Source organism: Bos indicus x Bos taurus, chromosome 2 (genome assembly GCF_003369695.1).
Source record: "Bos indicus x Bos taurus breed Angus x Brahman F1 hybrid chromosome 2, Bos_hybrid_MaternalHap_v2.0, whole genome shotgun sequence".
Taxonomy (NCBI): domain Eukaryota; kingdom Metazoa; phylum Chordata; class Mammalia; order Artiodactyla; family Bovidae; genus Bos; species Bos indicus x Bos taurus.
In genome coordinates, this window is record NC_040077.1 from 128,360,111 (window position 1) to 128,385,229 (window position 25,119).

At 47.4% G+C, this 25,119-nt stretch overlaps 1 protein-coding gene and 1 long non-coding RNA gene across 2 annotated transcripts in view; one reads left to right on the plus strand and one right to left on the minus strand.

Annotated features, from left to right (window-relative positions):
• On the minus strand, window positions 1-5,070 carry LOC113879103. Its single transcript, XR_003507202.1, has 3 exons — window positions 4,739-5,070; window positions 2,803-2,904; window positions 1-232 (listed from the first exon to the last, which is right to left on the minus strand). It is a non-coding gene; the product is annotated as an uncharacterized LOC113879103 (long non-coding RNA).
• Window positions 4,541-25,119, plus strand: part of IFNLR1 (interferon lambda receptor 1) — a 24,163-nt gene continuing 3,584 nt past the window's right edge. Inside the window, exons 1-6 of the mRNA XM_027520361.1 lie at window positions 4,541-4,673; window positions 9,422-9,545; window positions 15,683-15,867; window positions 21,315-21,457; window positions 23,240-23,399; window positions 24,030-24,163. Of these exons, the coding sequence (XP_027376162.1) occupies window positions 4,616-4,673; window positions 9,422-9,545; window positions 15,683-15,867; window positions 21,315-21,457; window positions 23,240-23,399; window positions 24,030-24,163 (804 nt within the window). The 5' untranslated portion in view covers window positions 4,541-4,615. The remainder of the gene's footprint in view (window positions 4,674-9,421; window positions 9,546-15,682; window positions 15,868-21,314; window positions 21,458-23,239; window positions 23,400-24,029; window positions 24,164-25,119) is intronic.

Below are 25,119 nucleotides of genomic sequence, written 5' to 3' on the forward strand. Positions count from 1 at the left end.
ACATTTAATATCTTTAGTCTCTTGAAAATGCCAAAAGAGATTCCAGTCCCAACACAGAACAAAAAGTTTTAAAATCTATTTTCTCCATCTCTCTCATCTCATAGTCACCGCGACTGGCTCCTAAATTTGCTTCTTTCTTCTCCAAACACCTAAGGCCCAGTTGGCTCTTAGCTTTTTCCTCCTCATCAGCATTTTCCAATGTCCACAGATCCTGATCCAACCTTGCTGGATCCTGGAAGCAGGAAGGAAAGAAGAAAGGTGTAACTCCTTGTACAGTAATGTGGATTTATGCAAATCAGTCTCGGAGTCCATAGAAGAGGTGTGATTATAAAATCCCATCTATGGAGCAAGGCATGACTGTGAAATCATACTTTCAGAAGAGATACTGAGGTCTTTCAGTTATGAGTCATACGCCAAGTACAGCTTAATGAACATTTATAGAGTAACTACCATGTGCCAGCTAAGAGCCAGGAGTGGGGCTGAGTTGTCTCAGGCATCTGGAAATGTGTTGCCTGAACTCCAGACATTAAAAGTCTGTTTGTGAACAAACTTACGGCTGCTGAGTGGGAAAAATGGGGGGAAGGGATAGTTAGAGAGTTTGAGATCGACATGAACACACTGCTCTATTTAAAATGGATGACTAACAAGGACCTACTGTGTAGCACAGGGAACTCCACTCAATGTTATCTGGCAGCCTGGGATGGGAGGGGAATTTGGGGGGAAATGGATACACAAATATGCATGACTGAGTCCATTTGCTGTCCACCTGAAATGATCACAACATTGTTATAAGCTGTACTCCAATATAAGATAAAAAGTTAAGAAAAAATAAAGCCTGTTACTCATCATTGAATACCTACTATATGCTAAGCTGTGAGGATATATCCAGGCAAAGAAATATTAAAGGTACAAAAATGATTTCTATGAAATGGTGATTAGTACTGCCAAAGGAAACATGTTTGAGGACTGAGAACAAATCAAAGTCAAGGGTTAAGGAAAGTTCCCTGAGAAAGTGACTCATGAGCTGAGACAGGAAGCAAGAATAGGAACTGGCTAAAAGACTAAAAGACTCTGGGGGAGATAAGCTGAGGAAGGGAATCCTGGGCACAGTATTTGAAAGATGAGAGAGAGTGAGAATGAGAGTGAGAGCGAGAGGAGGAAGGAGAGAGAGAGACAGAGAGAGGCTCCAGGAGGACTCTCTGTGTGGGTGGAGAACAGAGAACCTGAGGGAGGTTCAAAAGGTCAGTGGAAGCTCCCGCTGTAAAAGCGTTTGACTGCCACGTAAGGGATCATAAGTCTGGACCAGAGACTTCAACACGATCCCTATGGGCCACTTAGGTCTTGAGATATGGTTTGTTCAAAACATGGAGAAGCTCAGTTCTGGTTCTTCCACCCACCATGTGTTGTGTAGAAGCTGGCTACCACAGACTCAGAAGAGCCCACAGTGTGCATTTCTTCCCAACTTTGTATTCAGCGACGTCAAACTGAAATTGACCATGATGGAGGTATTTATACCACAGAAACTGGCAAGTGCTACCAAGCAGGGCTTTCCCCTGCCCCCAGAGACCCAGTCCTTAAACACTTACCAGCACCTCTTCTTTCACCAAAGAGGAAGCTGGTATCCCAGCACTCGTAAGTTTAGTGCTAATGATCTTTGCAAATCAGGAAGTGATCAAGATCGGGGCATTTTATTTTCGTCTGCCCTTAACCATCAGGGGGCTGAGTAGAAGAAGTTTTAAACCCACAGGTCAGACTGAGATCCGAATGCCAGCCCCATCACTAATCCACTGTGTGACCCTGGGCAAGCAGTGCAAGCTCTCAGTTTCATCAGTTAAAAGAGATATTGACACCCACCTCATGGGATTGCTGTGTGTACTAAAGACTATAATACATGTAGACTGAAGTGCCTCGTGCATAATAAGGACTCCAATATAGAGTAATGCTATTCAATGCTGTTTTAGGTAAAGAGATCTCGATAGAGACACACTCAGTTTACTCCAGAATGGACTTATAATCAGTGTTTGAGATACTGGAAAGACACGGAAGCAGCTCCCTGAGGACCTACATAGAGGCTAGGTCGTGGAAACTAGCTGAGATTTTCTCTTTCATCTTTCTTTTTTCTCAAGATGAGGTCTTTTAACATTTTGAGAGATGCAACTTACCCGACCTCTGTGGTCACAAAATGTCCTTTCGAACAGTTGCAGCAAGGCATTCAGACACACAACTTCCTAATTTGAAATTATGGGGTGGGGAGAAAGAGAACAAGGGAAAGCAAGCATGTGGCAGATTTTGTCAAAAAGAACAGGTGCCAGATTCAGATGAGCCACACATGTGGAACAGGTGGCAAAGGAAGACACTTCTGTGCCCCCTGCTAAACTGCTCCCAGTTCAGTGGGGTTCTGGGTCTGAAAGAACTGCAGTTGGTCAGATGAAGCCACAGTTCCAGGGACGATTCAAAGATACTTAAGTATGCTCCCAGATGAGACTGCTTCTATCTTGCTCACCTTTGAGGTCTGGACATGGCTTCTGTGAACCCATGTTAAGAAGTGCTGATTGAATTCAATACATGATGCAAATCCCAGAAGTCTCCTGAAATGTCTGAACATCTGCACCCAGGGACAAATACAGGGCAACCAGGTCCCCAGAAGATGCATTCTCTCTCCCAAGAACTGCTGGAACACAATCAAATGAGCCCCAGAATTCTCTCTGCAACATCATTGGTCCTAGTTCATGGGCTTGGTCACAACTGATCAACAGTTACCAGGCCCATTACTGAGACCCAGAGAATGAACAAAGCAGTTACCCAGAGGGCAGTGTAGCCATGGAGTCAGACAGGCCTGGGACTGAATCCGGAGTTCAGCACCTGCATGAGCTCTCAAGGTTCTCAGAATGGCAGATTCCTCATCTGTAAAGAGGAAACAAAACCTTCTTTGAGAATTGTGGAAGAACAGAAAACAACAGAGTTCATAAAGGAGAGGTATGGTTTTTCTTTAGAATACAAGTGACTTTTCTTGTTCGAAAAGCAATATATATTAATTAGAAATTAGTTTTGGATTAATTTAATTACTTAACTTTAGAAGTTAGACATAAACAGAAAGAAGAAAACTTAAAAAAAAAAATTCTCACCATTGGGAGATAACAAAGGCTAACATATTGGTGCTCAGTACAGTTCAGTTCAGTTGCTCAGTCCTGTCCCACTCTTTGCGACCCCATGGACTGCAGCACACCAGGCTTCCCTGTCCTTCACCATCTCCCAGAGCTTGGTCAAACTCATGTCCATTGAGTCAGTGATGCCATCCAACCATCTCATCCTCTGTCATCCCCTTCTCCTGCCTTCAATCTTTCCCAGCATCAGGGTCTCTTCCAACGAGGTGGCCAAAGTATTGGAGTTTCAGCTTCAATATCAGTCCTTCCAATGAATATTCAGAACTGATTTCCTTTAGCATGACTGGTTGGATCTCCTTGCAGTCCAAGGGACTCTCAAGAGTATTCTCCAACACCACAGTTCAAAAGCATCAATTCTTCGGTGCTCAGCTTTCTTTATAGTCCAACTCTCACATCCATACGTGACTACTGGAACATATTGGTGTTATACCCTTCCAAATCTCTCTATGCCTATGTGTGTGTTCCTGCTCAGTCATATCCGACTGTTTGCAAACTCATGGACTGTAGCCCGCTAGGGTCCTCTGTCCATGGAATTTTCCAGGCAATAATACCAGAGCGGGCCATTATTTCCTACTCTAGGGGATCCTCCCGATCCACGGGTTGAACCTGAGTCTCTTGCATCTCCTGAGTAGGCAGGCAGATACGTTACCACTCCTGCCACCTGGGAAGCTCACAAATGCTTATAGGCACACAGATTTTTAAAGCGCTCATATTTTGGTACTTGCTTTTCTGCTACTGAGTAAACATCCCCGAGTGACTATGTATGTCTTGGCAACATCTTTTTTAATGACTGTAGACTCTTCTGTGGTGAGGCTTGTTCCATTGTCTGGAAGCAATTACTGTTCCAGTGACAGGTACCACGCCACAGGCTTTGGCATCAGAGGGACCAGTGTTCCTGGGAACATGCCGAGGAAGCTCTGGAAGCTGTCACTCCCGCGTGAAGGATGTAAAGAATAACAGGACAGACCCCGCCCCCGGTTGTCGCTAGAATTAAAGTAAATAACCGGCCAAAGTGCTTGACCTGGAACCTGGCACTTGGAACGCGCCCGGATACAACCAGTGGTGTCTGGGGCTACGTTCTTAAATTGGCCCTGAACTAGTTCGTCCTGTTTCAAGTCCCGTGTTGAAATTCCTGTGGTTATTAACTATGAACAGTTTTCCTCTTCTCCCCTCCCTCCATAGGCGGATTTACTGATCGCCCCCCGACTCCAACCCCTCTCCCGGATCAGGCAGAAAAAAACGAAGTAGAGGCTTTGAGGAGCTCCTGGAGGGTTTGAGCGGGGCGGCCCCAGGGGAAGCCCCTGGAGCCTCCCAGGCTCCGCCCTCGGAGGGGCGGGCCCGCGGCTCGGCCTCCTATTGGCTGCCGGTCGCATCACCTGCCGGGTGTGAACCAGGAGGCCAGAGGAGTGGGAGGCCTACCCGGTCCCACCCGGGGCCGTGGGAGGACCGGCATGACGGGGGCCCGACGCTGGGCCCCCCTGCTCCTGTGTCTGCTGCAGTCCGCTCCAGGTAAGGGCGGGGGGCCTCCGGGCAGGCGCGGGGCCGCGGGAGCGCTCCATCCGGTCTGCACCCACCTTCATACCGACCCAGGGAGGGAGTGGCCGGGCAGAGGTCTGTGCGGGGTAACCCTGGTCGTGCGAATCGGCAGAGCCCATTCTCCCCGCCTCCTCCAACCCGCCACCACCAGTTTTCTTCTAACCGGGGACTGAACAGACTCGAGTCTGAAATTCCTTTACGGGAAGGACCTGATCCAGTTTCCTAGTGCCAGCGCAGCCCCAGGTGAACAGAGAAAAATAGATACAGTTCAAAAGTCAGCTGCATTTGTTTATAAAGCGCTTTTTAAGGTTTCCTAAAAGCCCTGTCCGCTGCGTGAATACCACCACACTTGACCCTCATTGGACAGGAAACCAAGCTGAAGTGCCTTGCCCTCGCTGGCCGGGGGACAGGCGTCGGGGGTGGGGGTGGGGGTGTTGGGGGCTGTGGAGGGGTTGGGGGGGTTCCCTCCCCTCCCCTTCCTCCCAACTCAGGGTGTCAAAAGTTCCACCCAAGCCTGAGGGGAAGGAGCACCCGCTTAGTCTAAGCTGTGCTACCGTTTTAACAAGTCACCTTTTTTTTTTCCTGCACCCTCGCTAGTAAATAAGGTGACAGGGTGCAAAATACCTTGGGTGGTTGGGATCCAACCACCAAACCGCAGCCAATCCAGGGAGAAGGACCCCAGATTGGCCCCAGGATATCGCCCTGATCCTAGACTAATAGTTCAAGAGCTTAGAAGGGCCCTTGGACATAATCTAATATTAATGTTAAAAGCCAACATGTGTCTGAGCATCGTCTTTGTGCTGGGCACCACATTATTCTAGTTAAGCGTCGCAACCCAACTGCCCTACAATGTAGGTAGTATTTTCTCCCTTTTCAGATGGGGAAACTGAGGCTCAGAGAAGTTAAGGGAATTACCCCAGAAGGGAGGCATTGGTGAGACACACAGAACAGAGAAGCCTGAGGCTGAAGTGAGCATGGCCAGCTTTGGCTGTGGGGCAGGCGGCTGGTCCTTCTACCCGGGTCAGTCCAGGGACGCCCCAGCTCCTGGTTCCTTCACAGCAGTGTTACGGCAGCTGATGAGGAATAGGGTACCTACGTGGTGGGAGCGGAGGGGGTCCTCTGTACTCCCCTTTTCACCACCAAACTCCATAGTTCTGCTGTCTAGCCCTAGCTCTCCTTACACTCGATGAATATTTAATGTACAGAACACAAGTTGTGGTGTGAAGGTTTAGGGTGAAGCAAAGCTGAATCCAGGTTCTAATCCTGGCTCCCACACACAATGGGTGTGTAGTCTCAGGCAGTTGGGTTGTGACACTTAACTAGAATAATGTGGTGCCCAACACAAAGAAGTTGCTCAGACAAATATTGGCTTTTGACATTAATATTAGATTATATCCAAGGGCTCTTCTAGCTCTTAAACTATTACTGTGCAATGGGTGTGTAGCCCCTTCTGTCTTAATGGGTATATAGCCTCTTCTGTCTCTATGGAAGGGGAGTGACGCCTACACCACAGAATAGTTTGTCCTGAGGACTGAATGAGGTTTTCATTGAATGCGGATTTGACTGAACTCCACCCTTGTGCCTGGCACCCTTTGAAGGCTCAGTGGAGGGCAACTGGGATTGCCAGGGGGCTCAGTGGTAAAGAATCTGCCTTCCAGTGCAGGAGACACAGGTTTGATCCCTGGGTCGGGAAGATCCCCCAGAGAAGGAAATGGCAACCCACCTCCGTATTCTTGCCTGGGAAATCCATGGACAGAGGAGTCTGGCGGGCTACAGTCCAGGGTCACAAAGAGTCAGACACCATGGAGCGACTGAGCACCTCGAGGGCAACTGCTGGCTGCTAGTTCTCCACTGTGGCCCAGCTCAGATGTGAGGCTTGTTCTCAGATAAGCCACTTGGAGACAGATTTTGGCCTCCTGTGGGCCACCTGCTGGGAAGTCCAGAAACGGGGAGCAGTGTCAGCAGCAGCATCCAGGTGATACAGTTCCAACGAGAGGACACAGGTTGGGGTGAGAGCAGGAGCCCAAAAGGGCGGGGGTGTGGGGCTGAACCGAGGGCCATCAGCAGAATGGGTCCCTCCCTCCCTGGTGCCCTTGTGTAAACTGTATGGATTTCTATCACGGCGCATGTGACCCGGCGCATGTGAATTCTCCGTGGAACCATGAGCACCTAAAGGGCAGGAGTAGAGTTGTAGCCCTCTTTGAAACCTCTGGCATGCAGTGATCGAGAGATGTTCTTGACCAGTAATGAGCCACAGATATTGGAAGAATAATGCTGAACATAGATGGAAACAGTGGAAACAGTGGCAGATTTTATTTTCTTGGGCTCCAAAATCACTGCAGATGGTGACTGCAGCCACAAAATTAATAGACGCTTACCTCTTGGAAGCAAAGCTCTGAAAAACCTAGACAGCATATTAAAAAGCAGAGACATCACTTTGCCAACGAAGGTCCGTCTAGTCAAAACTATGGTTTTTCCAGTAGTTATGTACGGATATGAGAGTTAAGCTCACATAAAGAAGGCTGAACGCCAAAGAATTGATGTTTTTGGATTGTGGTGCTGGAGGACTGTTGAGACTCCCTTAGACAGCAAGGAGATCAAACCAGTCAATCCTAAAGGAAATCAACCCTGAATATTCACTGGAGGGACTGATGCTGAAGCTGAAGCTCCAATACCTTAGCCACCTGATGCAAAGAACTGACTCATTTTTCGGATAAGACCCTGATGCTGGGAAAAATTGAGGGTGGGAGGAAAACAAAACAACAGAGGATGAGATGATTGGATGGCATCACTGACTCAGTGGACATGAGTTTGTGCAAACCCCGGGAGATATGACAGGGAAGCTGGGCATGCTGCAATCCATGGAATCGTAAAGAGCTGAACATGACTTCGTGGCTGAAGAACAACAGGCCCCATGAGAACCTAGGGGAGGAAGTGTGATCAAGAGCTCAGACTTTGGGGATTTCCCTGGTGGTCCAGTGGTTAAGAATCCACCTGCCAGTGCAGGGCACATGGGTTCAATCTCTGGTTGGGGAAGATTCCACATGCTTCGGAGCAGCTAGGCCAGTGAACCACCACTGAAGCCTTCGTGCCCTAGAGCCAGTTTGCCGCAACAAGAGAAGCCAAGGCAATGAGAAGCCCACTCACCACAACAAAGAGCCCAGCCCCCACAACTACAGAAAGCCCTCACATAGCAATGAAGACCTCAGCCAAAAATAAAAATAAATTAAAAAAAAAAAAGAGCTCAGACTTTGGGATTGACTAGGCCTGCATGGATTTGAATTCCATTTCTGCAACTTATTAGCTGAGGGGGCCTCAGTTTCCTCATCTGTAATGTGATGCTCACAATTAGTACCTGCCTCCTGGAGATGTGGGGCAGATTGAAGGAGAAAGTGCAGATAACATAGTTTGCATCGCGCCTGGCACATAGTTAGGACACGATACACATTAGCTGCTATCACTAGCAGCAGCAGCATCGCCACCACTTCTGAAAGATGTCAGGAAGACTCCCCGGAGGAAGTGACATTTGAATCAAGTGTTGAAAAGATTAGATGGCGAATACCACGCTGTCAAGGACGCTTGGGTTCAAGGACACACAGAGGAATGGAGTGGTTTGAGAAGGGTGGGAAGGAAGATTGGTTGCAGCCTGGTGAGGTATGTTGGTGAGCTGTCAGGAAGATGTCAACGAGACGGCCAGGCCAACCTGGGCAGGGCTTCACGTACCCTGATAAGGAGCATGGACTTTATTCTGAGAGCAAGGGAAGGGCGGGAACTGGGCAGCTGTGTAAGCAGATGCATATTTCAGAAGATGAGCAGTGAGAAGGAAGAAGTGCCAAGGAGGGAAGTTAGGGGCAAGTTAGAGGCGATCAGGGAAAGAGCCACTGGGACGGTGACATCTGAGCAGAGATGTGAAGGAAGCAAAGAAGTGAGCCAGATGGAATATCCAGGGGGAGAACAGTCTAGGCAGAAGGGACAGCTTGTGAAAAGGCCTGGAGGTGAGTGCAGGCCCATCACGCTCTAGGAACAGGAAGGGGCCAGTGTGGCTGGAGGGGACAGAGTCCTGGGGCGTCCTGGGTCAGACTGGGTAGGGTCCTGTGGGTGACGGCAAAGACTTTGGTTTTACCTTGAGTGAAACAGAAGCCACTGGGGCTTTAAAGCAAAAGGGTGACATGATCTGACTTTCATTTTAACCCTTGCTGCCACATGCCATATGGATTGAGGAGACAAGGCTGGAAGCAGAGACAGCAGTTAGGCGGCCTTAGGGATAATCCAAGTCCTCACAGTATTCATTCATTCACTCAACAGATTTCACTGTGCACTTACTGTGTGCATAGGGACCTTTGCAGGCAGACGCTGGGGACATGGCGAGGACAGGACAGAGCCTCCATTCCATGAGACCCTCGGGGCCATTCCCCCTGAAGTCCAGGGATCTATCAGATGGTCCTGCTCTGTGCTGTTTTGCTGGAACCCTCAAGTGCCAGGGTGGGCTTCCCAGCCTGGCACAGATGGGCTGCTGAGGTCTAAGGAGGGGAAGGGGCTGTAGGTCACACAGCTATAACTGGAATCATGCCCCCTGGGTCCCCAGCCTACATCACATCCCGTCTGCTTCAGCCACCCCAGATAATGCCTGTTTCTTAAACTGAGCAAGCACCCGATTGCCTGCCATGCCACTCTTCAGCTCAGAATGGCTCCAGGCTTCATGACCTCTTTCTCCTCCACAGGGCGGCCCCTCCTGGCCCCTCCCCAGAATGTGACGCTGCTCTCCCGGGACTTCAGTGTGTACCTGACGTGGCTCCCAGGGCCTGGAAACCCCCAGAACGTGACCTATTTTGTGGCCTATCAAAGGTGGAGGGGTGCCTCTGGGCTGGTGGGGTGGGGGGGTGGGCCTGAAGACGTGGACAGGGGCCGGAGGGGCTTCTCTGCAATAAGTAGCTGCATTCAGTGTGGACAGCACCCGCTGGTTCTCTTAGTCTCACAGGTGATAGCATGCGGCAGGTATTGGGAGAGGGTATTCATGAAAATTCTGGAGGTGGGGGTGATGCTGAGTGGAGAACAGTGCCCAGGCGATGGACCTGCCAGGAGCGAGGCAGGATCTTTGAGAAAAGTCCGAGAAGGGCATGGATGGAGCTGTGAGGGCCCGACAATGGGAATCTAGAGGGCCTAGGTAAAGTGCTTGACATTATAGCAGGTAAAGGAGGCAGAGATATCTCTTGCAGAGCTGTGTTAGACATGGTGAAATGATCACCCTTTTCCCCACGGAGCCTGCACAGAGCCTTGGGGTCCTTCTCACGTTGGCAGCCCAGGTATCCATCATTGATGCAGAGGAGTCTAAAAGTCTAAAAGTGAAGGCAGATTTGTCATCTTTGCACATAGGTGGAAGTCATCTGAAGATCTTTCATTAGAGAGTAAGCTAATAAAAGCAGCTACTCAGCAGCATTAATCTAGAATTGGTGGGAAGGAGGAGGCAGGAAGGAGAAGAACTGCCACATACTCAGGACTCTTCCTGTGCCAGGCTGAGTGTCAGGAGCCTAGCGTGAGTACCTCCCTTCTGCCTCCCTGTATTGCCAGGCAGGCTCTGCATTTCCCCTGCGTTAGAGGTGAGGAATAACTCAGGCCGTGACTTGAGTAAGGAAGTCAGTGATGGAAGCAGAAGAAAAACCCGCATTTGTCCAACCCCAAAGCTTGTGCTCTTCCTGTTCTATCATGGTGCCTCCATCTGTAGCCTCCAGATGTGAATGGTGGGGGCCTGGCTTGGGAAAGGACAGACTGTAGAGAGCTTTCCAAAGAAAGAATGGGAACTGCCCTGGTGGTCCAGTGGTTAAGAATCCGCCCGCCAATGCAGGGAACATAGGTTCGATCCCTGGTCCGGGAAGATCCCACATACTGCAGGGCAGCTAAGCCCGTGGGCCACAACTACTGAGCCTGTGCACCCTAGAGCCCACGCTTCACTGTAGGAAACCACCATAACTGAGAAGTAGCCCCAGCTCATCACAACTGGAGAAAGTCCACACGCAGCAACAAAAACCCAGTGCGGCCAGAAGAGAGAAAGAAAAGAAAAAGAGAGAATGACGCAGAACTGTATCGGAGGCAGAAAATACCCAGCGTGTTCTGCGTGTTGGCTGTGTGTCTGCATGTGTCCATTCATGAAACATATTTAGTCTCACACTGCGCTGCGAGGAAGGATTCAGGGACTCCGCTCTACCGGGGAGGGAATTGAAGCACTAAGAGGGTGTTTTGCTCAAAACCACATAGCTAGGCATAGTGGAGTTGGGATAAATTGATTAAAGAATTGAAAGCCTAACCTCAGACCTTTATGATATTTTCCTGTCCTTTTACACTTTTGAAACACCTGTGCGGATTCCAAAACTGTGATGTTCTAATAGTACTATTTTTTCATTTATTAGCTAGAATTATTTTACAAAGAGATGCTTCCTTTCATGTAGTATTTGATATTCAGTGGTACTGTTCATACAGGCAAGATGGAATAAATGCTTGAAATTTTTTTCTTTACCAGTTTGGAAGATAATGAATTGGTTCCCTATCATGTCCCAAAGATGATTGCCTTGTTTTTTTTTATTATTATCACCAACTCAAGTAGTTAAACATATCTAATGGTTTAGTTCATTGCAATTGATTCTACTCATTGAAGCTTGAATTGTCTCATCTTTGGCCAATGAAAGTCTCTTCAGGTTGGCTCCTGAGTCCTTTGAACTTGACCCTAGTAAGTCTTGATATCTTTATTGTCATTTGTTGCAAACAGATGTTCCAGACTCATTTGCACAATTCCTGACCTAAAACCTGAAATCAACCATGTCTCCATTTGGTAAAAAATGGTTTTAAAGAACACTGTGTAGCTGTCTGATAACTACTGCCCTATTGCTTAGAGATCTTTTCAATGAACAGAACTGGGTGATATGTATAAAAAATCCCATCTCTATTCCTGGCTTCTACTGAGATGGCTGATTAAATCTGCGAGTCACACTCATGATCTCTTTATCAAATGATTTTCCAGCCACAACTTTGGTGTTCTCTCCAGAACATGCTTTCTTATTTTTTTGCAATATCCATAGGCTGAGAATTTCCCTAATCTTCAAGTTCTGGTTCCTTTCGACTTAGCAATTCCTTCTATCTGTCTCTGTCTCTCTCCTCTCTCATTGTACTGTAAGCAGTAAGAAGAAATCAGGTTACATCTGCAGCACATTGCTTTGAAATCTCTACAGCTAAGTAACCAAGTTTATCACTTTCCACTTCTGATTTTCCATGAAAACACTGGGATGTAATTCAGCCACACTCATTGCCACTCTATAACAAGGACCGATTTTCTTCCAGTTTCCAATAAGATATTCCTCCTTTCCATCTGATCACTCCCAGAATCACATTTTGTTATAGCTCTTAACCATGACTCGTCCATCTTAGGTGACCCTGCATGGCATGGCTCATAGCTTCGTTGAGTCACATAAGCCCCTTCACCACGACAAGGCTGTAATCCATGAAGGGGATCTATATTCTTACCACTAGTCTTTTCAAGGCAATTTAGGCTTTTGCTCACATGAACTTCAAACCCTTGCAGCTTCTACCCATAACCCAACTGCAAAGCCACTAACTCATTTTTAGGTATTTGTTACATTAGCACCCCTAAGGCCCTTCTCAGGAGATGATCACTTCCCTTCTCTCTGGGTCCTCATCTGGCCTTTTTTCCATGTGAGAGCAGCCATGGTGTCCCTTCCTCTTCTCCTAAAGGTGCTAGTCTTACTGGCTTAGGGCCTCACCCTTAGGACTGTGTTTAATCTTGCTGCTGCTGCTGCGTCGATTCAGTCGTGTCCGACTCTGTGCGACCGCATAGACGGCAGCCAACCAGGCTTCCCCTCCCTGGGATTCTCCAGGCAAGAACACTGGAGTGGGTTGCCATTTCCTTCTCCAATGCATGAAAGTGAAAAGTGAAAGTGAAGTCGCTCAGTCGTGTCCGACTCTAGCAACCCCATGGACTGCAGCCTACCAGGCTCCTCCATCCATGAGATTTTCTAGGCAAAAGTACTGGAGCAGGGTGCCATCGCCTTCTCCGGTGTTTAATCTTAATTACCTCTTTAAAGGCCCCGTCTCCACATACAGTCACACTGGGATGTTAGGGCTTCAACATATGAACTGGGACGGGGTGGGGGGGGGGGGTGCCATACGATTTAGCCAATGATACTGATAAACTGGATTTCAGTAAATTTAAAACTTTTGTTCTTTAAAAAAATAAAATAAAACCCCAAAGAAAATGAAAAAATCAGTCATTGAAAAGTATATATTCACAATACATACACTGACAAAGAACTTATCCAAAATAGACAAAGAACTCCTACATCTCAAAAGTAAGATGAATCACCCCAAAATATTTGAATAGTCACTTAACAAAAGAAGATATGTAAATGGCCAAAAAGCATATGAAGAGATGTTCAACATCATTAGTCTTTAGGGAAATGCAAATTCAAGCTACAAGGAAATACGCACACCACTAGAATGGTTAAAATGAAAAGATGTGACAGTACTAAATGTAGACAAGCACGTGGAGGGCATTTTGTTGTTTAGTTGCTAAGTTGTGTCGACTCTTCACAACCCCGGGATTGTAGCCCACTGGCTCCTCTGTCCCTGAGATTTCCCAGGCAAGAATACTGGAGTGGGTATGGAGGGCATATGGCCCTCCATATTTGGAGGTTTTGCAGCCACAGGTTCAACCGACCATGGAACAAAAATATTTAAAAAAAAAACTCAGACGGCCCCAAAAGACAAACTTGAATTTGCCACACAGTAGCAAATATTTATGTAGCATTTGCATCATATTTACAATTATTTACATAGTGCTTGCATTTATGTTTAATATCATAAGTGATCTAGAGATGATTTAAAGTCTATGAGAGAATGTACATGTGTTGTATGCAGATACAAAGCCCCTTATGTAAGGGAACTTAACTCTGCAGATTTCTGTATCAGTGAGGGGACACTAGAACCAATCCCTTGTGGATACTGATCCACAACCAATCCCTTGTGGATATATATTGTTGGCGGGAACTACAATGCTACAGTCACTTTGGAAAACAGCTTTACAGTTTCTGGTAGAGTTACACATTCAGTGACCACGTTTCCCGATTTCCACTCCTAGATCTATATCCAAGAGATGTGAAAACATATGTCCATATGAAGACTTGCGTGTGAACTTTCATAGCAGCTTAATTCATAATTCCCTGTTACAGACTGAATGAATTGTGTTCCACCCCTTAGTCACTCATGTGTTAAAGCTCTAACACCCTTGGGACTGTATTTGGAGATAGAGTCACAAGTATACCGTATTTAGGATGTAAGAGGCAGTTAAGATTAAATGCGGTCCTAAGGGTGAGGCCCTTAGCCAATAGGATTAGCACCTTTATGAGAAGAGGAAGGGACACCAGGGCTGCTCTCACACAGAGAAAAGGCCAGGTGAGTACACAGGGAGAAGGAAGGTGACCATCTCCTGAGAGAGGCCTCAGAAGACAGCAAATATGCTGACACCTTGATCTTGGACTTCTCGTCTCCAGAACCATGAGAAATCAGTGTATTTGTATCATTTAAGATTACACATATAAGTGACTTCATATGATATTTGTCTTCCTCTGTCTGGCTTAATCGCTTAGTATGACAATCTCTAGGCCCATCCATGTTGCTGCAGATGACAGCCACCACCACCATATTTCATAAATGAAGAATAAATTAGAAGAAATATAAGAGCAAATCAAAACAGCAGATAATGCCTTAAAAGAAACAGAAGGTGAAAAGAGAGAAACTTTTAAAAATCAAAGAGAACTGGAATGTAAATGCTCAAGTTATAAGACTGACAGAAGAAAGCACAGGAGAGGATCTTCGTGGCCTTGAGTCAGGCTCACATTTCTTAGGACACCGAAAGAAAAGAAAGCTGAAGTGTTAGTCTGCCAGGGCTGCCGCAACAAAATGCCAGACTAGGGGCCTAAACTCTGTTTAAACACTGGCTTATCACAGTGATATTTTAAAAACATAAACTGGATAACCTCAGTTCCCCTGTTCAGAACCTTCCGGCGGTTTCCTATGACATATGGAATAAAATCCAAACTCCAAACCAAGACGGTGAGACTCCGCCTGCTCTGCCCACCCACCTCCCTCCTCATCTCCTGTCTGCCCACCCTCTGTGTTCCTTGTCCACTGGGCTTTGGCCACCCTGGTCTTGCTTTTTTCCTGGACTAATCAAGTCCCTTCCCATCACAAGGCTTTTGCTTTTGTGATTTCCTTCCCCCTACCCCTTCTCCTGGCTCCCTTCTCAGCATCCCAGCCTCAGCTTCAGCACTGTCTTCCTGGCCTTTCCTGAGCTGCCTTCAGAAAGTAGTCACCCCACCTTCCCCTGTTATCACTGCACTTACCAGCTCCTGGATTTATCTTGTCGATTTGCCGATGGTGGGAAAGCCCCTCCCTCCAGAGCATCAGTTCCTGAGGGCAAGACCTTGTCTGCCAAGAATTGCAGATTCCCCAAGAACAATGCCCAGCAAGCGGGTCCCTCCTTTGCACCTCAGTGCTCTCAGGAAGTTGGAGTCATGGACTTGGGTGTCCCCTCTGACATTCACGTAGCACCCAGCACTGAGTGGGACACACAGTAGGGGGCCTGTAACTGCCTGAATGAATAAACGTGGTGGAGAATGGTTACTAGCAGAGCGGCCCTGTGAGAGAGACATCACAAATGAGGAGACTCAGCCTTAGGGGCGTTAAGGTCCCAGAGCTAGTGACGGGCAGAGCCTGGGTTCCACTCTCATCTGTCATTCTTGAGCCCAAGCTCCTAACAAGACGGTCCTTCTTCTTTCTCAGCCGATGGCTGGCTGGCCGGACAGATAGATGGATGGACAATCAGGTGGGATGGAGGGGCAAGTAATCATGTATTCTCCAAGTTTCCTCACCCCAAGAGGCCAAATCCATGACCTACACTCTTTTGTCTCCTCTCTCAGCTTTGCACCCCCCAGACGGTGGCGGAGAGTGAAAAAGTGTGCAGGAACCAAAGAGCTGGTGTGTTCTCTGATGTGCCTGGAGAAGCAAGACCTGTGCAACAAGTTCAAGGGGCGTGTGCAAGCAGTTTCACCCAGTGCCAGGTCCCCCTGGGTAGAGTCCAAGTTCATGGATTACTTCTTTGAAGGTAGGGAAGGGACCTGTGAGAGGGAGGCTGTCTGCCCAGGAGCTCAGCTTGGTGGCACTGCTGTCTGTCCTAGCCATCTGCCCTCCACTTCCCCAAAGCGGTGGGCAGCTCTGGAGCCATCCGCCATGGGCCCCAGCCTGTAGTCCAAGTAGTCTGACTTTGCGATTGGGAATCAGAGTTCGCCAGCGCCAGCAGTTCAGTCTGTGTGTGTGTGTGTGTGTGTGTGTGTGTGTGTGTGTGTGTGTGAGAGAGTCGCTCAGTGGTGTCTGACTCTTTGCGACTGAATGGACTGTAGCCCACCAGGTTCCTCTGAGCATGGAATTCTCCAGATAAGAATCCTGGAGTGGGTAACCTATCCCTTTTTCAGGGGATCTTCCCAACCCAGGGATCAAACCCAGATCTCCTGCATTGCAGGCAGATTCTTTACCATCTGAGCCACCAGGGAAACCCAGTTCCGCTTGAACCTCCAACTAATGAGGTTCATGATCTTCTACTGTGTACAACCTTGGTTATGAACGGCACAAGGCATTTTATTTATTCCTATTTTTGTTAATGTTCAGTCTCTCTCTTTCAGAAACAATTTTTAAAAAATTTTAGTTGCAAAAATAACTTCTGTACACCACAGAAATTTCAGGGGAGAGAGAGATAAGAATAGGGAGGAAAACATTCCCCATGCTTATAACCTTAAGGAACCACCACTGTTAGCATTGAGTGAAGAGGGCAATGTTTTCTCCAGTGTATTTTATTTCTGATCCTCACAATAGGCCTGTGAGGTTCATTTTAATCCACCCATGTTTTAAAAAAATTAAACAATTAAAACTCAAAAAAGTTAAGAAACTTACTGGTTCGTAAGTGATAGAGATGTGATATGAAATGGCTCTTTCTGATCTTGGACAAGATGCTGGATTGGGTCAAGAGTAAGAAAGGGAGTATAAATACTCACACAATAGCTTCATGGAACTACAATCTGTAATTTATCACTCAGGCTTCTCAAAACGTTTGAGGACAAAATAGGGCTTGAAGGGAGGGGAGGAAAGGATTGGATGAAGGATGGCAGGAAATAATGACAGAGAAGGAAGAAGCAGTGATTGGGATGGGAGGAAGCTGGCAGGGCGGATGGACAAATGGACAAAAGAATGGATGGATGGATGAGAAGAAAGGAAGTGTGGAAACAATAGGGAGGAAGCAATGGATGCGTGGAAAGGAAGAGGTTAGAAGGATGGAGAGATGCTTACAGTGAAGGAGCTAGTACGGGTGGAGAAGTACAGGATACAAACGAAACTCAGATGGCTGGGTCAGTGGCTAGAGAGCATAGAAGGAAGGCTGGGTGCCTGGCAAGGGGGGAAAGGGGGAGAGGGAGAAGTACAGGATACAAACGAAACTCAGATGGCTGGGTCAGTGGCTAGAGAGCATAGAAGGAAGGCTGGCTGCCTGGCAAGGGAGGGAAGGGGGAGAGGGAAGGAGAGGCAAAGGAGAAAGGAAAAGCAAGAAGAAAAGATACATGGAAAGAAAAAGTGGATGGATAGGAAGGATGGGGGATAGCAAAGAAGGCTGATTGGCTAGATGAAAGGAAGAAAGAAAGTATAAATGATTAGGAAGACAGGATGGATAGGAGGGAAGAAATGTGAGCTGGAAAGAAAGCAAGGTAGGAAAATTAGGAAGAAGGAAGGACGGCTGAGAAGGATGTGTGGGTGGGAAGGAAAAGAAGCATAGTCACGAAAGATGGATAGGTGGATGGAAAGGAAAAGAAAGCTGGGAAGGCAGATAGAGAGATTGTCTGCCTAGAAGAACGATGGATGAATATGAATAAGAATTAGAACAATAAAGGGACAGATACAGAGAGGCGCTTACTTTTTTATTTTTTTAATTAATTTTTTTGTTGTTGTTTCTTCCTCCCTAAAGCTCTTCTGATTCTCTTAGACCACACCTCGAGCTTGAATGATCCTTCCTGCCTTTTTCTGCCCTCAACTGTGACCCTGGTCACTTTCTCTCTTGAGTTTTTTTAGTTTGAATATTTCATTTCCCTCTAATTTCCTCCAACTCCTTGAGGTCAAAATTTGTGGGGGCCTCGTCTCCCCAGTTCTCTCAGCTCCCTACCCGGGGCTTAATACATATCAGAGTCCAGTGGGTGTTTCCTGAACACGTAAGTGGTGGCACCTTGCAGAAGCCCCATGCTTTCCCTGAGCGCAAACACAGAGCAGGGAAGGCCAGTGTGGTCAGGGCTCCTGCCGTCTGGTACTCAGGGAAGGCTGCATGGAAACAGTGGCATTTCAGCTGGACCTGGAACAATGGTATATTAATTTTCTCTTGTTGCTTTATTCCTTGTCACTGTCCCCTCCATCTTCAAACCATCAGTCAAACCTAGATAACCTTGATCAGACTGTCCGTAGAAATGGACATTAAAGATTCTGCCAGTGAGGGCTCAGAAGGAAGTGAAGAGCCTCACAGAGGAAACCTACATCCCCTTCAGGTATGTGTGTGTGCTCAGTCACTCAGTCATGTCCGACTCTTTGAGACCCCTTGGGCTGAAATCCACCAGACTCTTCTGTCCATGGGATTTTCAAGGCAAGGATACTGGGATGGGTTGCTATTTCCTCCTCCAGGAGATCTCCCCAACCCAGGGATCGAACTCTCGTCTCCTGCCTCTCCTGCGTTGACAGACAGATTCTTTACCACTGAGCCATCTAGGAAGCCATAAATCTCTTTTAAGAATAGTTAAATCATCATGAGCAGACTGTTAGTAGAAGTATGGATACTAAAGGTAATGCCTCACAGAAGGAAGTGAGGAATATGTTACTGAGAAATTCGGGAAGGGGGATGCCTCTTATATACTGGAAAACTATGAGCAAAATTGTGTCTTGCATGTGCATGGAAAACAGAACTTACAAATGATTAATTTGGTCATTTATCAAGGAGATTTCCAAGCAAAATACTGAAGGCATGGTCTGGTTTATCATTGGCAACTATAGCAAAAGGCAAGGAGGAAAGAGAGAAACTGAGGAAAGAGCCTAGACAAAAAGGAACCAGGACTCGAACGTCTGGAAAATTCTCAACCTATCCAGATGGCAAAAGATACTAAAATTAAGAGTGTGACGCAGAGAAATAGCCAAGGACGTGACTGTACACCGGGACTTCCTGGTGGCGCTAGTGATAAAGAACCCGCCTGCCAAGGCAGGAGGCACAGGTGATGTGGGTTTGATCCCTGGGTGGGGAAGATTCCCTGGTTGAGGGCACAGTACCCCACTCCAGCATTCTTCCCTGGAGAATCCCCAGGGGCAGAGGAGCCTGGCGGGCTACAGTCCACAGGGTAGCAAAGAGTTGGAAGTGACTGAAGCAACTGTGCACTCACACACCCACATGATTGTACAACCATTTACTAAAACCTCAGAAAGATCGAAGTGTTCAGTCCAGAAAAAAAGGCTCTTTGAAGAGATTTAAGGGTATGGCATACAGTTCCCTTCAAGCAAGAAGCTGTTTTGATATTTGGCAAAGCTAATACAATTATGTAAAGTTTAAAAATAAAATAAAATTTAAAAAAAAGAAAGCTGAAGTGTTATCCCTCAGCCAGCTCAGCTAAAGCCAAAAATAGAAACGGCTCTTCTCAAAAAGATATGTGGAACTGGCTTCTGTCGAATGCAGTAGGTCCCCGTGACATCTGTAGGAGATCCATAAGCTTCTTGAGAATTTTATATCAGCAGAAACAGTGTCAGTTTGGATGAAAAGGAGCAGAGAGAATATGAAATGAAAGAAGGTTATTGGTCCCCCAATTTCTACTGGAAAGAAGCAGACTGTAAACTATTTACCTGCAAATATCTTTCATGAAAAAGAAGGATTATTCAGAGAGTGGAACCAAGATCCCAGAGGGCAGTGTTGAAAGCCAAGGAGATGTAGTTCCCAGGCCTAAAAATCTAATACAGTTTGTGTAGCTAGATTTCAAAACTGCTTGGGCTCGGTGAGTTTTTTACCTCCTGTTTCCCCCTATTTGAACCAAAATGTCCGTGATTATTGTCCGCTGCCTATCCCACCTCCTTGTATTGGGAGCAGATAACTTGTACTTTATTTTCACTGGTGCACAAGAGGACAGGAATTGAGTCCAGGAGTCATGCTGAATGCATTGTACCCAGACTCTCACCTGAGCCTGATTTAGATACTTTAGAAGATGAGATTTTGAAATTTGAGTTGATGCTGTAATGGGATGAGACCCTGGGGGGCCTTGGGATGGGGTGAGATGGCTCAATGGTAAAGAATCCGCCTACCAGTGTGGGAGATGCAGGAAATGCAGGTTTGATCCCTGAATTGGGAAGATCCCCTGGAGAAGGAAATGGCAATCCCCTCCAGTATTTTTGCCTGGAGAATCCCGTGGACAGAGGAGCCTGGTGGACTACAGTCCATGGGAGTCACAAAGAGTCGGACACAGAGGAGTGACTGAGCCTGCACGCACAGGATGGGGTGAATGTATGTTGCTGTTGAGAGAGACAGGAATTTCAGTCTGTCTCTCAGGAGTCAGACGGAGGACTACGGTAGGCAGAATGACTCCCCCCATAGATGTTCATGCTTTAATCCCTGAACCTCTGAGTATGTTAAATGTTAATATTAGATGGCAAAAGGTATTTTAATTAAGTTTATGGGTGTTAAAATAGTGAGATTATCTTGGATTATCCAAATGGGCCCAGTCTAGTCCCTTGAGTCCTTAAAAGCAGAGACCTTTCTCCAGCTGGAGGCAAAAGAGGTATAGAAGAAGGGGGCAATCAGAGAGTTGAAATGTGAGAAGGATTCAATGTGGTGTTTCTGCTTTGAAGATGAAGGGGTAACATGATTAGAAATGCAGGTGCTGGGACTTCCCTAGCAGTCCAGTGGTTAAGACCCCATGTTTCAACTACAGGGCACATGGGTTCAGTCTCCGGTCAGGGATCTAAGATTCCCACAATGCTATGCAGTGTGGCCAAAAAATTTTACAAGAAGAAAGAAGCGCAGGTGTCTTCAGGAGCTGAGAAAGGCTCCCGGCTAACAAACAGCATGGAAATAAACCTCAGCCTCATAGCTACAGGGAACTGAAATCTGCTAACAACAATAATGAGTATGGGAGTGAATTCTGCCCCCAAAGATCCCAGAGGAGAGCCCAGGCCAGCTGACACCTTGATTTCCACTGAGAACCCCATCAAGCCCGCCCAGACTCTTACCTCTAGAACTGTGACATGATAAATCTGTGTGGACATGAGCCACTGAGGTTGTGGCAATGTTATGGCAGCAACAGAATACTGATACAGACGGGCAGGATGCTGACAGACCAGTGACAGGTGAAGGGCACCCAGGGGGAAGGGACAACGCGAGTCAAGGCAGGTTAACTGTCTCCGTGCTGGGTGAGGAGCAGGCCTGCCGGGAGGCAGGGGCATGCGTGCTCTGTGGCCTGCGGAAGGTCCTGACAGGTCCCGTTCTGTTTCCTCTAGTGGAGCCAGCCCCACCTGTCCTGGTGTTCAACCAGACAGAGGAGATTCTGATTGTCAATGCTACATACCAGCTGCCGCATTGTCTGCCCCAACCAGATATGAACTATGAGGTGAATTTCTGGAAGGAAGGGACTAAGAACAAGGTGAGAAGCCCCTTTCATGCCCCCACAAACTGACTCCCCTTCCCCACTCTCCCAGCAGATCCCCATGCTCTTCACCCTCCAAGCTTTGTCCCTGAATGCCTCCTCCAGGAAGCCTTCCATGCCTACCGCTCACTGCTGCAGTCACCCCTTGACTTTGCAGTGTGATTGACTTGTGGCTCACCTCTGCCCCAAGCCCCCACCCAAGGGGCCAAATCCACGATATCCTTCACCTGCATATTACAGCTAGTAACAACAGAGCAGTTTTCTTTTTTTTTTATTATGAAACTTAAAAAAAAAAAATCTGATTGAAGTATGATGGGCTCTGGGAGGCCTACTTGCTGAGGCACCAGATTCATTAGGAAAAAAAAACTAGAAAATTCAGATAAATTCTAGGAAGAAAACTGAAAGTATCCAAAGATGATTTCAAATATCTCTTTGGTATATATACAATTTCAGACTTGTTTCTGTGTATACATGTGCTTATGTCAGTATCTATTTGTTTATGGCAGGGGTTAGCAAATTTTTTCCATGGCCAGAGAGTAAATATTTTTGACTTGGCAGGCCATATCGTCTCTCACATCTATTCAGCTCTATCTGTAACACAAAAGGAGCCATAAGTAAATAGGTAAATGAAGAGGCGTAGCCATGTTCCAGGAAAACTATTTTCAAAGAAAGGGGAGGTTAAAGTCTATGGACCCCTGTTCTTGTTCATTCTGTCTTTTACTGGACCCAGACTCTCACCCCTGACCTCTGCACACTTTGGGTCCCAGATCTTCATCTAATGTGGTCCTTGCCTTCAAGAACTTCACAGGTGTTCTTGTGTTCTTTCTACTGTCCAGTAGAAAGATAATGTAGAACATATCCTGTTGTTTAAACGTTCCACATTCAATTAAGTAGAAAGAAACAAGTGAATTTAGTTTTCATAGTAGATTTTATTTCATTCACTAGAATGTAATCATCTCAACATGTAGTTAATATAAAAATTACTGAGATTTTGGTTGGTCTCCCATGAAATTTGGTATGTATTTTATACTGGAGCGCATCTTGGTTGATACCAGCCATGTTCCAAGTGCTCAATAGCCCCATGTGGCCAGTGGCTACTGTGTTGGACAAGCAGCCCAAGAGTTTTCTGTGTCTGTAATGGCTGAGGGACTACTCCAGTATTGTTCTTTAGTCACTAAGTCGGGTCCAGCTCTTTGCAGCCCCATGGACTGCAGCACACCAGGCTCCTCTTCTTCCACTATCTCCCGGAGTTTGTTCAAATTCATGTCCATTGAGTCAGTGATGCTGTCTAACCATCTCCTCCTTTGCTGCCCCCTTCTCCTTTTGCCTTCAATCCCTTCCAGCATCAGGGTCTTTTCCAATGAGTCGGCTCTTCGCATCAGGTGGTCAAAGTATTAGAGCTTCCGCTTCAGCATCAGTCCTTCCAGTGAATCTTTAGGGGTGATTTCCTCCACCCTAATATTTTGACATGCCCTAAGGGTGGGAAACCTGAGGCATCTGTCCCCGAAAGTGAGGACCCCTGGGCCTTGGTGGGGTGTGCCTGGGAGTGACCCTGAGTGGCAGGGCTGCTTTTGAACCCAGCCCATCTCTACCTTGATACTCAGTGAAGAAGAGAAGCCAGATAGTGTTGGGAAGTGCTCTCTGAATGCTTAAGCCTTAATGCAAGTAAAGAAGTTGTGGGAATCCCAGCTGTGCCACACCTGCCAAGCCCACCCCATCCTGACTGCATGGAGCCAGTTCTCCCCGCAGGTCCATCCTCCTCTTTCTCTCTCCCCACAGACCCGGTTTCCAGACACTCGCCATGGCCAGCCAGTCCAGATTCCTCTCCAGCCAGACACCAGTGGGCACCACTGCCTCAGCGCCAGAACCATCTACTTCTTTGGCAACCCTAAATACAGCGAGTTCTCCGAGCCTACCTGCTTCTTCCTGGAGGCCCCGGGTGAGTGCCAGGTGGTACAGAAGTGAGGACTTTCCCCCTGGGCCTTAGGATCTTCCTGGTGGTTAAGAGCCCAGGTCTAGAGACAGACTTGCCTCCATTAAAACCCCAGCTTCACCCCCGCTTGCTATGTATCTTTGGGCAGTTTACATAACTTCTCTGAACCTTGCTTTCCACCATCTGTAGGATGGGTTTAATTAGGTTTTTTTTTTTTTTTTTTTTTTTAAGTTTTATGTATTCATTTATTTTGGTTGCACTGGGTCTTCACTGCTGCTAGAGGTTTTTCTCTAGCTGCTGCAAGTGGGGCTGCTCTTTGTCGGGGCGCAGGAGCTTCTTGTTGCGGTGACTCCTCTCACTGAGGAGCCAGGCTCTAGAGGGTGGGCCTCGGTGGTTGTGGTGTGCAGGCTTAGTTGTCTCGAGGCATGTGGGATCGTCCCAGACCAGGGGTTGAACCCGTGTCACCTGCGTGGGCAGGCAGATTCTTAACCACTGGATCGCCAGGGAAGTCCCGGGTTTATCCTTGTGAGAATTAAACAGGATGATGTATGTGAAGCCTCAGCTCAGATGCAACTGATAGACAGGAGCCCCACTTTCTCTAGTCGTTTTCTCTAGTCATTATTTTTTTCTTCCTAGGATCCAACTGGGCCCTCTTGTTGCTGCTACCATTTCTGCTTCCACTGCTGTTGGCTGTTGCCATAGGGCCTGTGATGTGGAAGACATTCAGGGAGAACCCCTGGTTTCAGCAGACAAAGATGCCACAGGCCCTGGTATGGCAAATCTGGGGGTGTGGGACAGAGAGGGAGGGTTATCCAAGAGGAAGGAAGTGGAGCTAGACTTGGTAGATAGTTCAGGTAGAGTATTAAGATGGCCTAGACTGCAAAACGTCTATCTATCTACCCATCTAAATTTTCACCATTAGTGATTCATTCCTTTGGCACCAAATTAAAATAGCAGATATGCCTGGGAGGGACAAGTGCCTTAAGTCCCTTTTTAAAATAGTTTCATCTCTGGTAAGGATTTGTCAAGTGCCAAAAGCAGAACCCCCAGCCTTGGGACTCAGGAGAGATGCCGGGAGGGGAGGCGGGGAGGGTGGGATCAAAAGGAGACATCTTAAAAAGGTCCCAGCACTTTGTTCACCATCTAACCGAGGGTGTCTTACACAGGCAGACCCTGCAATTTCTTCATTGATCTGCTGGCTCACTCACTTAGAACCTGGGGCCACAGGGACAAGGGAAGCCTGGAGAGGTCAGATCTGTTCAGTGAAGGCCTGGGAAAGGAAGCTGAGTCATACATGGGGCTCGGGGTGCACTTGGGTTGTGTGGGAACTTTGAGGATGGGCTCTGAGTGTTTGCCAGACGGAAGTGTTTGACATTCCTGGGCCTGCAGGGAATTCCCACTAACTGGAGGACTACCTCTGTGTTAGACATATCCACACCTGCCCCATCCCTCTACCTTCCCGAGCATGCATGCGTGTGAAGTCGCTTCAGTCATGTCCGACTCTTGGCGACCTTATGGACCATAGCCACCAGGCTCCTCTGTCCACCTTCCCGTTACATGGTAGATCACCAGCTCGACCTCCTGAAGCCAGCGCCTGCAACCTGGACGCTTTCTCTGGCCTCTGGTGCCCTCTGCCTGTGCACATCACAGGCTTCGTGTCCCAGGGAGTTCACGCCACCACCCCCTCCATCCCTCCCCCGCTGGTGCTCTGAGGCCCGAGTGCTGC